Source organism: Aquila chrysaetos, chromosome 2 (genome assembly GCF_900496995.4).
Source record: "Aquila chrysaetos chrysaetos chromosome 2, bAquChr1.4, whole genome shotgun sequence".
In the NCBI taxonomy this organism is placed as follows: Eukaryota; Metazoa; Chordata; class Aves; order Accipitriformes; family Accipitridae; genus Aquila; species Aquila chrysaetos.
In genome coordinates, this window is record NC_044005.1 from 45,425,661 (window position 1) to 45,442,474 (window position 16,814).

A 16,814-nucleotide genomic window follows, 5' to 3' on the forward strand; every position below is an offset into this window, starting at 1 on the left:
TCACACTGTATGTACTTCCTTGCTCTTGAGTTCTCCTATGAAATTGTGCTTGGTCTCTTAAGAATCAACTCAACTCACCTACCGAGATAAAAACTTATCCTAGTAAAATAAGGGTTAGATCCATCATGCTCAAATTGGCCATTTTCAAAACACGGAAATATACTCTGATATGGAACATACCACTCTGAGCCCAATGCAGCTGCCTAAATAAGGAGGGGTAAATGGGTAGAATCACCAAGACACTGACTACCTGTGCTGCTTTGAGAAAGTAATGGCAGAATGATCACCACTCTGTGGCTTAAGATAGCTCTAGTTTGTACAAGATTCAGGTACGGCTTCTACAGTAAATGATCCACAGTTTCTTCTCGGTAACTGCAAATAAGTAAGCCTGGAAGGTGCATAGAAACACCAAATTAGGGAGTCTCACCTGTCACGCAGTGTAGCTAATCATGCAGTCACTTCTTCCGAGTGACCACACTGAGCTGCTTGTCTTCCTCCCTGTTGCTCTTCATAATGTATCCCCGGTGACTCCTGGCCATTTGAAGACAGCAGAACATGGCTGGTAAAGTCAGGAAGATTGGAGACTGGAGTCAAAACAAGTAGTGAAAGGTGGAGGCAGATGTGAGAGGAAAAAAATTTCTCCTAAAACATTCAACATCAGGACTTGCATCTACAGGTTTGTGTATTTCCTGTTGATGTTGATAAATATAACAACTCATGTGAAATGCTGATTATTTTCAGAGATTAATACACTGGCTCTTATTTGTAGTTTAATTGCCTACTGATTGGTGGTGGCCTTTTAAATTAAAGAAAAAAGCTTCAAAAAAATAAAAAAAACACCTACCCAGAGGGATCTAGTACCAGTTCCGTAACATGCAACTGACAGAGCTCCGACTGCTTAAGATGAGACTAGCCAACTTTCTGCACAAGCAGGAATCTTCCATCCCGCCTAAACAAACCCTTTTTCTGATTCAATTGTATCTCTCCATCCTTCACCTCAGACCTACTGAACTGAAATCTCTCCAGCCTCCCTTCTCAACAGCTGCAAATTAACTGCAGGGATCCCAGCATACTCTGCAACAGGTGGCTCAGCGCCTCGCTTCACAATTGGTGCGCTGCGGGGAAAGGAATGCAGCACTCAATCCTGATGCTTGCAAGCGCTCTCAGATTTACAGTCATGTAGGAAGTAATGGGGTGAAACAAGAGTATGCCAGATAACAGAGGAAAAGGACACGGAGGAGAAACATAGCTGCCCTGAAAATGCTTGCAGTCTCTGAGATGCAAGACAGCAGAAGGAAGGAGTAACATCACTGAATTTTAGGAGCTTTCAGAAAGGTGGCAAAGTCACAGCCATTGTGGTACTTTCCTTCCAAGAGAGGCAATATTAATGTCAAACTCATGGCAAGTTTCTGAATGAATTATACTTTGCCTACACCAAATATTTACTTTTTTACAACTCATTTTATTTCACATGATTAACATATCTTAGTTCTAAAAGCAAAGCAGGTAACTTTCACTTATCACAAAACCTGAGCTAGTAAGTAATCCCAACCCATTCGGGGTTTCCCTGTGTAGTATTTCCAGGACCAGGATCACTGGGGACTGCAGATACCTTCACGTTGCAGAACCAGGAGATAGGTTCAGCAAGCTTGGCCATGTTCCTGGAAGGGGTAAGGAGGCAGTGGCGGGTATGGAGCTCACAGGAGCAGTAGGAGCTGGTGCCTATCTAATCCCACACACCACCACGCACACGTGCTGTTCCTATATAGCTGAAGTCTGGTGTTATGCCGAAGTTATTTAGCCCCTGAAACACCATGAAGCACAGTGCACGGACAGGCAAGGGGCTATGCAGCACCAGTTCTGCGAGGCTGGATATGCCTACACCTCACTCCCCAGTGTATCGCATATTTGCATTATCCAAGCTTTTCTGTATCTAATGTCTAAAGGTGACTTGACTACCAAATGAAACAAAATGGAGGCTAAACCACCAAAAAGCCTTCTCCATTTCTACTCAAAGTAGCTCATCTACATAGAGGTAAAAATCCAGGGCTATATTGTACATCCAGAACAAGTGGTACTGAGCCATGAAAATTTTTGTGGCTCACGCTAAGAAACTGGAAGTTAGTTCTCTCATCTCTCTCCTCATCTTCCCACACTTGGACCCAAAAAGAACCTCAAGTTTAAGACACAAATACAACACACAAGGACTCTTCTCAAACAGTTTAATAGCAAATAAACAAAGGAAGGTACCACACTTGGCATATACAAAATGACTTGTTGTCGGTGTGTCTGTGCAATTAAAACAGCTTTAAGTTGCCCTTTGGGACAAAAAGAAAAAAAAAAAACAAAAACAAAAACACACACACAAAAGGAAGAAAATTCCTTTAACACATACTCGCTCGTTCCAAACTTGTAACAAATCTTTTCATTTTTAAATCCACTACACAAACTCTGCGATCAGATAAGCAACATGTGCTCCTCTGCTTTTTAAACCATTAAAGTAAAATCCGTAATTCTCTACAGAGTACAACACAATTTCACACAAAAAGACATTTTGTTTTGCAAATCAAAACAAGAAAAAAAAGGAACAGCTCAAACAAGGTAAAGAAAAGCATTTCTACGACTGAACCACGACTTTGAGTTGATTAAATCCCGTTACTGCAGAACAGACTCTACATTTGGTCATAGTGGCAATTTGTTTTCTCGTCACATTGTGAATCACTTTACATTGTTTTCTAGTAGAAAAGGCAAAAAACTGTACAAAACCCCTAGTGTTAAATACAATGTTTGTACCAATAAAAAAGCCCACAGGTTTGTCTCCAAAATGTAAATTTTCTTTTTAAATTATTCACAAAAAGCAGCCAAAAATCAGAAAGGCAGCTGCTGCTCCACTGTCTCAAATCCATTAAAACCACCACAGAACAATTAAAACAACCAAAGAAAGAAAAGGAAGAAGAAAGGAAAGAAACATCCAACGTTTGGCATTTTGGTTTTCTTCAGATATTTTTCCACAGGTTTCCCCAAAGTTCCTTATGGAACCAAATGCGCGTGTACAGAAATGTATCGGCAGTTACTCAATACACTGCAGGGTATCAGTGCCCCCCACTGACACACAGCCCTGTGCATTCAGACTGTGGGACTAACAGCAGCCAGCCCACAACCCTACCTCCCAAATAAACAAGCCCCTCTCATTTTTTCATCCAGCCTCATGCTTCATTCCCAGGTATATGTACCATATCCGAACATGTTCTGTCTTATGCAGGTTAAGGACTGCCTACACAAGTCTAGCCAATATCTATTGAGAACATAGTATCCTCAGCCAACTCGGGAGTAGGATAGAAAAAAAATCCTTTTGCATCTTTGCCTTATCCCAAACACTGGGCAAAAGTAAGATTTCTATCCAATCAAACACGATTCTTTTTCTCAGCAAAACCCCTTCTTCTGGGATTTAATTTCCCATTATTTTCTACTGTTAAGATACCTACACTAGCTTGCTTCTCCTTCTGACTGAAACCATCACAGCACACGCTCTTCAGGTGCCTTCATCTAGAAGCTACATCCCAGTTTCTACCAGTGCAGATGGTATGTAGGGTAGGGGGAGGCCTGCTACCCAGAAAGCAGTAACCTGTTCTAGTTCAACCTGCAAGCCAGAAAAACTGCTTAGCTCATTACCCAATTAAAAACTAAACAAAAACTAAAAAATCTCCGTAGAGATTCCCCAGCTAAGGCCCTTGAGAAGAGAGCTGGGGATGGTACCCTGTTCAGGTAACAGCTTCAGAGGCTGTTGTATTGTGCTTGTCACTTGGGAAAAGAGCCAGCAGTTGTAGGACCAGGTTTACAAATGCTTTCTCTGGGATATTTCAAACACTTTATTTCAAGAGCTAACCTAGATCCTTCCAGGATCCTGCCACCAAGGTCTGACTGATGGTATTAAACTGGGGCTGGACTTCACGAAAATGTGCCCTGAATTATACAAAATGCTCATAAAGAGTGTTTCAAAGGAGCCCTGGCTTCAGATAGCTTTGGAAACAGAAATAGTGTGAAGTTCCCCCACCTTCCTGCTCCTCAGCTATTCCCTTCCACCAAAACTGCCACTCCAGGAACAGTGCAACCAAGCCCCCTGGGAGCCTCCGACAGCACTGGAGATGGAACGAGGTCCAGGTGCTCTGTCAGGCAGACAGTCTAAGTGCACAGGTAGATGCCCTCAGGTGGCTTCTGATCAGATATTTGTCATACCAAAAACATTAATTTAAAGGATACCTTTGAAACCCATTAAATTACTCAGTTTTTGCACAAACTATAGAAAACAGAGAGGTGAAGGTGATATATACGAGGGTGTGAAGAAAACAGCAGGAAACATGCAAAACATTTCTGGGCACTATCTTAGTTTGAAAGATTAAAACAAAAACATCACATTTTGCTGAGGAGATTGTAGTTACAAAAAAACCAAGCATGCTGGAGCTTAACAAAATACAACATCAACTTTGATCAAATTTTCACTGCAGACTGATAATCACACAGGGAAGCACGGGAAAAAATAAAAATAAAAATAATAATAATAATAATAATAAAAATAATAATAAAAATCAATAAATGCCAGGGCAAAAACGTAGCTACAATCAGAAGAAAATGTAGTTCAAGTGTTTTCTGCTGATACCACTCAAGTCACAAGTCTGAACTCATAAAAACACATGCTGTCTCCTCAAGCACAGAAACCAGATCAGCAAAATGTGACTAGGAAGTCTCCTGAAAGATTAAGTCACACCATATAATTGACTTTTTCTTCGAAACTGTGTTTTTAAAACTAAGCACACAGAAAAAACTAAGCCTAGAAAGTGATTGGCTGTATGTTCACAGAAATACAAATACTCCACAAGGTATGCTAGCAAGGCTGCTCTGAAGACAATTACAAAGAATCAGATTCACAAAATCAAGTGGTTATCTTACGAAGGTCTAGAAAAATAGAAATTCTTTTATATTCAAATGCAAGTTTAAATATTCCCCTTCAGCAGTCTTTCTAGCAAAACCAATTTGGCAGCACAAAAAAAAAAAGAAAGAAACAAACGTAATAAAAAATACACATCAGCATCAAAGGTCAACACAAGGTCAAAGGTGAGAGTTCAAGCATCAGAGAAGCTGAAGAGACAAGGATTTGGACGATGTACTTGAACGCCACATCGACATGCTTTAGGCACAACGATGAACAAACGGCAGGAATCTAGAAAAAAAACAAACCAGAAAGAGGGAGACCCACTGAGTTACACAGAGCAGTACATCCAAACACGGAGAGAGAGAACAAGAATGGGCACTGTACAATGAGATCTCCTGGGGAAGGGAGTTGACAGGGAAGGGCAGCACATGCCAACGATGGACAAGTAAAAGTCAAAGTACATGAAGGACACCAAGTAAACATCAAACTGCCAGAAACCAAATGGAAGCAGAGGCCTGGATTTCCCTCTCAACACCCAGTCTGTGGAGCACTCCACAGCCTAGTGACACATTGATTAGCCTGCACTCACCTTACCCCATGCCCAGTGTCTCCACCAGCTCTGTTTAAGAGAAGAACAGAGCAAGCTCCCTCCCCAGGAGACCAACTCCAAAAAATACAGCTCCAGGGCTAAAATCTGCCCACAGAGAATGAGACCATGAGAGACAAGACAGAGGACACAAGGGATTCACAGGTGGTTTGACGGCTGAGACTTTTCTTGCATCCTAACATGGGAAGTTCTTAGGCGGTGGTAGCCCAGGAAATCTGTGTTCTTTCCTTCAGCTACAGTCCCTTCTCATTCCCTAGGAGCCCAGGAAACTGGGGGTGGGTGATTTGGAACGGGGCCAGGGGTGTGGGGGAAAGATTATACAAGACAAAAACTCCACACATTAGAGAATAATTCCTTAAGACTTCACTGCAAGTTAAGACTTGTCCTAGCTGAGCACTTTTCATACCTTTAGACCTGCACAGGGATTTTCTGTTCCCAACCTTTTATATAAAAAGCCCCTGGCTCCCTGACTTCACGAGGAGGGGATTCTGGGCTCTGAGAAGCTCTACAGTCACTGTTGCCAGTTTGATGAGTAGAAAAAATATGTTTCCTAAAGCATTCTTGAAGAGTTTATAAATAAAATAATTCTTATATTAAGTGATATAAATACCTTTGTTTCCTCCCTCAGCTTGTGAGCTGCAAGAGACAAGGAACATTTTGGGAAGAATGTGGGAGGCAGGGGACAGAAGCAACATGTTTTTTCTTTTTTCTTCCTCTCCCCTCACCCCACCCGCCCAACTCCCCTTTATCCCCTGTTCGTGGCCTTATTCTTGGGCACATCTTGAAGCTGCTGGTTAGAGACTAGAGCAAGGTGAGACTTGCATATTATCTTATAGCATTTATAGCATGTTTGAGAATAGCACATGTTGCATTCCCGTTCTAAAGCGACAAGCAGCATGTTGTCCACTAAACCTGCAACACTCCACTTACTAGAACTGCTGAGATTAATTTGCTCTTCAGACTTTCCAATTTGGGGAAAGGACTTTGTATGGAGTTTAAACCAACTCCAGCAAACAGAGTACAACACAACTCTTGCAGTTATTTCTACAGTTCCAGAAATACTCTAGATAGTTTGCAGATAGCTGTAAGGTTTCAGTCCTAAACCAGAAATGCAAATTCATCACAAATTGAGGCATGAGAAACAAGAGGCATGAAATCAAGTGACATCTAAGCACGCACCACAGAAATTCTTTGTGTGACTTGTTTGGGGTTTTTTTTGGATAGAGATTTTTAAAAAATATTTCACTCAGCAATTTTGAGGGAAAAAGACTAAGTTTCATTAAAGCCCTGGGGAAGGACTGGCCTACAAGAGCAGAGCCATGAGGTGCTCAATAAGAACTTAATGACTTGGGGAAAGTTATTCCAGTTTATCCTTGTTTTATTCTCACAGCTGTGATAATTCTGCCTTCTGTGTTTTATATTTTGTGGTAGGTATGCTCAGGGATATATAACATCCTTATGTTTAAATGTTTGCAACAAGAAGCTCTCAAAGCATTTCACATGTTCGTAGTTGCACCCTTCATTTGCAGTTTGCTGTATCCAAGTTGCTTTTAGATATTTCCAAATGAAATAGGAACAATTTCATTCTGCTTGGCTGTTCTTCCCTAACTGACAACTATTAACATGAAGAAACACTTCAGTTAATTCTATCATGCAAGCAAAATCTATCATGCTATGTGACCTTCAGTATACAGATGAAAAGCTTTTTCCTTATAGATGTATTTGCCAGTGAGAAATTTTCTGAGGTGCCTATTTCCAGATAGTAGCACCCACAGCTAGTAAACTGCCACACCATCAAAATATAAAGTGATATTCACCATCATTGTTCTCAGATACTTTTGAAAAATTCCAATCCTCATTCTGCTTTGAATTAAAATTTAACCACTATATACCAAAGGCATTTTCTAATAATGCAAGCTTTGTATATTACTGAAAGAAAAACTAAACAACAAAGAGATATCCTATTTTGGACTGTTCATTATCTATGGGACTGAAGAATCTAAGATTTTATTTGCTACAGTACTTGATACTAAATAGCATCAGACTAAGACTTCAGTTGTTCATAAGACTTTCATCTTATTATGGAGTATCAAGTGAAATCAAATGTTTTCTGAGAAAAAAAAAGAAATCTATGATGTAGACCATTTCCATCTTGTTTCTAAAAATATGTAAATACTTCCTGGTGGCACGTGTAATATGGAATTCCATTTCATCAGAAGTCCTACTAGCTTTTGTTGCAGAAAATTCAGATTCTTTGGTTTATGAGAATACAGAATACTTTGTCCATGTGGCTACTTAAGCCAATCCTTCTGCAGTTTATTTGAACTCACCCAACTTACCCCGCTATTCACAAAATAAAGCATTTGACACTGATTTGGTTTGCACTTGAATGAGAGCATGACAGGAATTTAAAAGAAAATAAAATTTAAAAGCCCCAAGTCCCCAAAATCCCAGACTTTCCTGCCAATGAGCAAGGAAGAAAACTGGCTTAAGATGGGAAGGCAAGAAGAGCCTAAATCTCCAGAGTCAGCGGCAGCCACCAAACAGACACAGAAATGTTGACTTTATCTGATCAGTTCTGTTATCAGAAAAAAATCTGCCCAAGTCACAAACTTGATACATTTATTAACTTTGGCAACATATACATTGATACACCAAGAAAGGGAAATCTGAAACAAATACACAAAAAGGGCAACATCTTCAGCTGGTGAAAACTGATGCAGCTCTATTGAAGAGAGCAGAACTGCATTGATTCAAACCATCTGAGGATCACATCTTTTAAAATTTAACCTGCATAGTTTGTTTTTTTTGTTGTTTTTTTTTTTTTTTTCTTTTTCTTTTTGGCAATACTTATAGTTATGCCAGTAAGGCACAGGAGCTAGCCCAAGTTAGGTGTCTTAAGGTGATCCTGTCTGGGAGGAGTCACTGATCAAACTAAGCCACAGTGTGTAAACTGGTGAATCTCCTAAAGTCAATAGGAGTTGCACCTATTTGCAACAACGCCAAGCTTGATCCATAAGTTACAGCATTGAAGACACACTATAGGATGCAGAAGCAATAACATCTAATTTTGGGCAACTGAATGACTAGTAAAGAGGCCGGAGCATCTGGTTAAATGAAAAACGGGACAAAGGTCTCAGATAGTACAGTGGGGTAGGGTGCAAAGACGGTAAGAGTGACTGTAGAGACCCCAGAGCACAGTGCTCTCCTCCACTGGTTCACAGCGTTTGTCTTCCCCATTTAGCAGTTGCTGGGCTGCAAACAGGCCACTGAAAATCAGTAGTTTCAATCATGCACATCATTATGTGTGTAAAACAATCACATTCAGGATTCTACAAAACCCTGGCCTTTTTTTCCAGTGAAATAATTTAGGTAATAAATATTCTCCACCCTGGAGCGGTATAAAACTTCTATAAAAATAGAAACAACATTCTTGGTTACAGCAGGTTGCACTTGGAGCAGTTGCTCCCAACTATGGTTTTTTTTTTTCTTTTTTTTTTTTTCTTTTTTTTGAAAAGTATATTATTTATTAAAAAAAAAAAATCCCATTATCACCCTGGAGGCCTTCACACTCCAACACTCTTTTCTCAGAAAACCAGGACACATCTTTCCCATCGTGCAGAATTCAAGTGTACATGGTTCACTTAAGTGTATGTTTACGTTTCTAGAGAGATTCAAATAATTAACACAGAAGGGTACCACATGCCAGCATAACTGGGAAATTTGGCAATCTGGCCTTTGAACCTTTGCCACCACAAAATGATTTGAATAATACTGATAGATTTACCTGTCTGCCATCAATATAGACAGACCGGCATCAACTGTTTGATTTTCAATTTAAGAATGGAAAGGGCTCTTCTTGGATGCTACGGGTCAGGCCTTCTACTTCTGAGGTTTGAGATCCCAGGGGACCCAGTCCCTGGGAATGCCCGACATTCCCAACAGACCACTGTGTGCGGATTCTAAAGGTGATCTCAGGTTTGATGGGTTTAGTGCTCCTCCTGCTGGAGCAGGACAGAAAGTCCCAACCCTACGTCTGACCCACACGCTCATTGTTTAGCAGCTGGCTCCCAAGATTGCGGTGTTACCTGGTGCCCTGGGAAACAGCATCTCGAACCAGGAATACAAAGAAAACAAGGAAAAGGAGAAAATATGAGGTAAATGGAACTTCTGTTAAAGACACACAGAAATTGTAAACTTCCTCTTGTGACAGAGGTGGATTTTGGTGGTTATAAAACGGGACTTGACTCTGATTTCTTAAAACAACTCAGGCCAGAGTGTCAAAAGTCCTTTGAGCCCCCTAAAACCAGTGTGTAACAAAGGCCCTTAGCAATGCATTAGAAATTTCACAAATGTGCAGAAAAAGTGTGTGTTCATTGAAGGGGTGTGTTCAATTTTCCTTCAGTATAGAAGACAACAGCTAGTACCAAAAGGCAGAGTAAGACTGAATGGCTCAATGCTCTGCTGTGGTTCCACAGCTCCTGTGTTAGCCTGTTTTGCACTGGTACACACCACCTTAAAGGAAAACTGCAGTACAAAGAAATACCTAAGTACTAGACCAAATCACCGCACAAATCGTTTTGGTGGGGTTTTTTTTTTGGTGGGAGGGTGGGGTGGTGTTTTGTGGTTTTTTTTTTTTTTTTTTTTTTAAAAACCGGAAGTTATCTTTGCAACAGAGTTGAGACTGAGAAATCAAATCCTAGGAGAACAGGTATGAAACAGGAGCCTCAAGAGCTGTGTTAGGGCAGCTCTGGGCTTTGTATCTCAATATAACAGTCATTTTAATAGAGAAACGAACAGCACTTACATTATGCTTACCAGAATGAATTCAAATAATACTCTGCAAAAAGGACATTATCCCACAGAAGTGGGGAATGTGATGAACTGTTAAGAAAAATTGTCAAAAAAATTCTGCAGATTACCAGGGATCAAAAATTTCTGGTTTCCAGCCCCAGATGTATTCATCCAGACTAAGCTATCTCTCTCTATACCTTTCTACAACACCTAGATAAAGTACATATGGTAAGTTTTCTTAAATATGGAGAAATTCACTGCACCTCATTAAAATTCAACTGTAAACGGACAGTGAAATTTTTTGGGCAGGGACATTATGTAGTAATTTTATAAAGTGCTGTGTACATTCACAGTGCTACATGAATACTACTGTATATACAGCAAAAAAAAAAAAAAAATCACTGCAGTTTTCCTTTGGCTTGTTAATGTGTTCACCCTTCTAGCCTGTCTCCTGCTTTAGAGATGATTTACTAAATCCCCACCATGGCATACAGTTAAGGAAATTTCAAAGAGTGGAAGGGGCATGACAAAGGCTACATGGAGTTGGTTCTTTGCTCACCCAAACTTGGATGGACTCAGTTGTCCTTCCCGATCTTTGTTTTGATCAGCTGTTCTGTGTTATTTCTGCTTCCCCTTCTCCTCTCCACCCCAAGGCAGTGTGGTGTCAGTTTCTGCTGCTCCCTTTAACCTTTCCTCCCCACCCCCAAGGAGCTGGCATTGGTCCTTCTCAACACACACTGGTTACAAACACAGCAAACTTCAAATAAGGGAGGAAAAAAAAAAAAAAAAAAAAAAAAACAAAACCTCAGCGATATGGCACCTAAACTCCAAAGTAAAACACTGGAAACAAAAGCACAAACTTGTCCTCCATCCGAAGCGGGATTCTCAGCAGAGGCTGCAGCCGAGTCTTCAGGGGAAGATGTGCCAGATAGAAGGCATGGATCAGCTTCCAGGACTGTAAAAACACAGCCTTAGGGCTTCGAATCACTAAGAGCGCTCCTCTCCAACTTACCAGAAGATCCTTCTCACTCCAGTCCCGGAGGGGAGGGGCGCTCAGTATGGCTTGCTGTCATTCTTAGAGCGCTTGAGCTGTACTTTCAGACGCTTCATGCCAATCTGAAAGCCGTTCATTGACTGAATGGCAGCCTGTGCAGAGACAGGATTGTCGTAACTTACAAAACCTGAAGAAAGGAAAATACATAATTATACCATGCCAAAGCTGTCCAGAACAGCTACTCACAGCTGGAAATACAGGTACTCACAAGGTAAGAGAGGCTTGCATGAAATGCCATTTTCAGAAGCTCACAACTGTTTTAGACTCTTCATAAAAACTTCAGACTAAGGGCTCTCAGACAAAGCATTGCTTTCTGACGTATGGAACTTTGGCCAAAAGATATACAAAGCTCAGGAAATTAAAATAACATTTTCTAGTCTTCCAACAAAAATGAGTACTGCTGTTTGTTTTATAAGAACTCATACCTGGGAGAAAACCAAACCTGGAAAATGTTAATCTATATATGAAAGCTCTTAAAAGATACAAGACTGAAATCACCCTCTTGGCATTATGGGAATCATTTGTTTGGAGTGAAGTAGCTGTCAAGACAGCGTGGCGCTTGTACCACTATTATGTTTAGGTTTCTCTCAGATGGAAGAGCATTCCAGGGAAAGGGCATCCCCAATACAAACTTCTCCAGAGTTTTAAAGGAACCCATTTTAAATAACTCCAGTCAATGGCTGGCATCACTACCTGGGGAGATCATTCCATATGCAGGTGTTACAGCCTGATGCTCAGCATATTTTTGTGTTCTCACAAAGCATCAGATTGTCCACATCTTTTGTCTCAAATACTAAAAAAACCACAGGATACTATGTAGGCACAAAGCTATCAAAACCACAGAGAAAGGCTCACCTCTCCTATTCCATCACAAGAAATCCCCCTCTATCAAAATAGTTACGAGAGCTTATAGCACTGCAAAAATGCTACAACTGCTTGCACTGGGGTTTCAAAGCAAGGAAAATAAAACCACAGATCTTTCAGTCCACATGCACAGCCTCCTACTAAACAAGCTAAGAAAGAATACCTTCTTTGCTCTTTCAGGATCACGGACTTTAGCAGTTAACTGACAATAATCTATTTGGATAGTAACAGTAGCACGACAGGTTGATTTACAGTTTTAGGATACACCTCTCATCCTGATGAGCCTCCCATTTAAACACACAATAAGCAGAGCAAAATTAGTATAAGAGATGTAAAGTTAGGTAGTAAATAGTAGCTGAGATGGTTTTACTAAGTTTTCAAGAATTAGGAGGAAGCTTTAAAAATTGCCTTCAGACCATTACAGAACATCAAAAGCTCCTGTACTATATGGTAGCCATAATAATTATGTATAAAAATATTAATGGAAATGATTCATAATGATAATGTAGTAACTAGTACATACAGCAACATAAACAACTAGTTAAAAGAAAGAAAGGGGGAAGAGGAGGAACTATACCACGATTACAGCCTGCAAACACAAATCATGGTGAATTATCTAGGGCCAAAACAGTACGAAATCAGGAAAAGCAAAAAGTCACAATGAAAATCAGGAAAATACAGTTCATTGCTGGAAGAGTTTGGACTGATTTATTTATTTTTTAGGAATATAGAGAAAGAGTCACTACTTGACTTAAAAGCTAGACTAGACAATATACTGGAAAACAGATTACGAGAAAGAAGCCACCTTTCTACAGGTAATGATTAGACCCAACATACCAAAACACTTGCTTAGATTGGTCTGCTTGTCAATGAAAACCTTGGCAGAGACGACATTTCCAAATGGCATGAACATCTGCAGCAGATCCTGATCCCCAAACTCCTGGGGTAGATGGTAGATAAACAGATTGGCTCCCTCTGGACCTTCAAACAACAAGTCGGAATACAAATTCAGGAAGAGCATGGATAACATAGGCCCACTTCACAAAAAAAGGTGAAAGAGCCATTCAAGCTAAATTTTCTAGATAAAACAATGAAACTGCTGTTTGCACTTCTGCAGAGTACTTGATTCCAGAATAAATCAGCATGACCCTTTGCTGGGATTGAGCATTCAAGTAATTCTAGCTCTTTCTCACCATTTTTGCTTGTAATTTCCACATTGTGCCAAAACTGGTTCACAGATCTTTGCTGTAATGAAAGCTGAACGGTAAGTTTGAGATCTAGATGCTGACTAAATGAAAAATGGCTACGCAAAGCTTGCAGCCCAAAGAAACTAAGGAAATCTCAATACAAAATACAAGTAATTGCACTACTTAGAATCTGACAGATTCTTTTCTAAACATCATCCTACATTCTGCTGAAAACTTACTCCTAAGTTCTTCATTACTTTACACTACATGTTACATTGATTCTGAATCTGAAGATTGAAGAGACTGGCATTAAGTATCTGTGGGAAGAGGTGAAGGACCAAGAAAACAAAATTAAAAACACAACTGATTCTCTGACAGTGGGATGTATCAGGCTGCTGACTCATACTCTCCTGTCCTCCGAGAAAATGGAGGAGTACGATTACTAAGCATTTAAGACTAGACAAACCCTGGGAGAAGCCTCCTGATGTAAAAACTACTTTGGACAGCCCTTAACAGAGAGACCTCACAGGTTTTCCTTCTTTATCTTCAGTAACTCTAGGATTCTAAAAAATGCCGCCAAATAAAAACTCTGCAGATAAGGTACCTGCAAGGGCTGAGCTTGTCCTTTTGAAAACCCCTCTCAAGTTGTTTCTACAACTTTCAGCCTACCTTCTTTTTGACTTCCCGCTGCACCAATACTCTGCTGTGTTAAGAGACTCTGGTTATAGAGTGTGGGCAATGCAGCAGCAGCATATTGCTGGATTCCAGAATAAGCCTGCGTAAGAGCTTCCATTGTGCTACCTGTCCCATTTGAGAGACCACCACTGCCAAGTCCTCCATTTAAGGCTGCCATTCCTATATAAGAAAGAGGAAATAAAGATGACTGAGTACCTCCACTGAGCCAGATCAATTACCTTTCAAATACCCTGCACTATTACAAAAAGCAGGGAGCAGAGAAAAACCCCCACAGAACTAGCACAGTCTGAGGAACGATAATCAGCTATTCCCCCAACCCACCACAACACATAGCTTACCTGCTAAAGAGCTAACGTTGAGGCCTGCTGTAGCCCCTGCCAGTGTCTGCAATGCTCCAAGAGAAGCCATTGGATTAACAGAGGAGCTGCTACTGGAACTAGGTGAGGAACCTGCTATTAAAATAAGATAATTAAACTTCAAGCAATATTTTTTGGTCCTGATAATTCAACTTCTTCATTAAGTTATTTCTGTAGAAAAAGCTAGTAAGGAACAGATAAGGGCAACACAGTATACTTTATGTAAAAAACAAAAATCCCAAACCCACACAACTCGATTGGTCATACTGCTTGTATCTTCTAATCCCTTCCTAAATTTTTGAAAAATTTCTGCTTCATCATAATGTCTATTCTTTGTAGCAATAATAACTTCATTAAGACACCTAAGATTCAGACAATATACGAATGGTAGCTGAACTTCGTACCTCAACATAAGGTGACCAGCAGCAATGCCCCTTTCCTGCTGACTGAAGTGAGTAGGAATCACTTGCTACATATTAATATCTATCCTTGAAACATCACACAAGGTGAAAAAGACCTGAAACACAGATACTAGGGACACTAAAGCAAGCTCTGGTCAAACGGAACATACGGTTTTCCCATACTGCCAGAACAGGAGCAGCAGATGGCCAGATTATTTTGACACATGAAGTAATTTTTCCATTAAAAAGCCCGCTGCAGCAGCTGGGGCTATGGCCAAGAAAAGTCTTGGAATGTACATCCAAAATACATAGTCTATCCTCTGTTGACTGTGCCACTAACATCTTCAACCACATTTACTCAGTAAGAGAAGTCTACAGATACAGTACCTAGCAGACTAACAGCTTACACGGCCTACAAAATTCTACAGCTGGTAGAGTTAGTTCTACAGAAATAGACATCAAAACCAGGAGAAAAAAGGTTGCCAAGCTGGTGTATCAAAAAAACCACAAGTTCAAATTAAGGTCATCTACAAAGATTATGGACATGATAAAATAAGAAAAGAATAGTATTTTTATGATTATATAGCAGTGGTTTTCCCAACAGGTTTGTGGACTACTTAGAAATCTGAACAAAGTAAGTAAGAAAAGCTATGCATATTGCAATTAACCCAGAAGTTTAAATTTACTGTGCAAGATGCACTGGAAAATATTAATGGCTTTTACAAATTAAAAGATACTGAAGACTGGTGCTGTAGAGGTGTCTTGTAGTCTGCTTTCAAGAGGAATTTATCTGTCTGACCAAGTGGGTAACAGAACTGAAATTCAGGCATTTTCAGTTTCCTTTGTGTTTTTGTGATTCTCAGTTATGCTGTGTACATCCATTAAAACTTTCAAAAGAATTGTTGGCAACTTTCAAGCAGATTCACACACACTATATATTCACCACTTCATATACGTGACACAAAGTCTCTGCTGGAGCGGAATATGTTAACTATCTAAATGAAATGCAGCAAACTTGCCTAACAAGCCCCAGCAAAAGCTGTACCTAACAAAAGTAGTTGTTTGTAACAAAAGCTGCATGAGAACCCAGGGAGCTGCAACTCATATCACTGTTTAGTTTTTGTACTGACAGAGGAAATGATAAACCTCTTCTAGGAAAAGTTCTAGACAAACTCTCTTAACAAGTCAGAAATTGGAAAACAAATGTCCCAAACTTTATTTTAAGATGCTTACTCCAAAGAAAAGGAGAAACTTCCCGTCTTGCTATCAGTGGCATATTAAATGTTGGAAAAATACAGAGAAGAAATTACAGTATAACCCTCAAGTTGGTAGGAAAAAACCAGCACAGCTGGCTGAATAAAAGCCAGTGTTCAAAAATGGTACAGCTGCCTCAATTTTAGAGTATCACTTGTTTCTGTAATACTTCATTACTAATTTGCATAAATCAGACACATTTGACAGATAAGAATACCATTTAAAAAAAAAAAAAACAACCAACACAAAACTACAATAAAATAGTAGTGGTATGGGAAAAAAGGAACAAAGCCAAGGCTAGAGAGCAAAGTGAAAGAGAGAATGGATGCCTTCCCTACTTTAAAAAGGTTGTGATTTTAAATAAGTTAATTTAAACCACTACAAAAGCTGAACACACAGTTATTTTAATTTAGCTGACTTTATCAGAAATCTCTTTAAGCAAAACAAGAAATGCTTTAGTACTGAAAAGACCCAAGAAAATTTAACACTGTTCGGTTTATTTTTTTATCATGTATGTAGGAATTGCTGTACTGAGTCAGCACCCCATTTCTGATGATGACTAAAGGCAGATAAACAACAGTAGAGCAGAAATACAGGGCAATTACGAAGGAATACTTCCTAGGTATAGTCTACTTACCAATGCAGCAATTTGCGAATCTAGGATTATTTTC

At 39.8% G+C, this 16,814-nt stretch overlaps 1 protein-coding gene across 19 annotated transcripts in view; it reads right to left on the bottom strand.

Moving 5' to 3' along the window:
• Window positions 1-16,814, bottom strand: part of CELF1 (CUGBP Elav-like family member 1) — a 72,995-nt gene that overhangs the window by 5,262 nt on the left and 50,919 nt on the right. For 12 of the 19 annotated variants that reach the window (XM_030035212.2, XM_030035193.2, XM_030035165.2 and 9 more), the window contains 4 exons: window positions 14,471-14,584; window positions 14,106-14,291; window positions 13,087-13,230; window positions 2,209-11,512 (listed from right to left, as the gene is read on the bottom strand). In XM_030035212.2, coding sequence (XP_029891072.1) covers window positions 11,385-11,512; window positions 13,087-13,230; window positions 14,106-14,291; window positions 14,471-14,584 — 572 coding nt within the window. In that variant the 3' untranslated portion in view covers window positions 2,209-11,384. Of the gene's footprint in view, window positions 1-427; window positions 560-2,208; window positions 11,513-13,086; window positions 13,231-14,105; window positions 14,292-14,470; window positions 14,585-16,814 lie in introns of those variants that run through there. The other 7 variants (XM_041128966.1, XM_030035154.2, XM_030035133.2 and 4 more) reach the window with 4 other exon arrangements.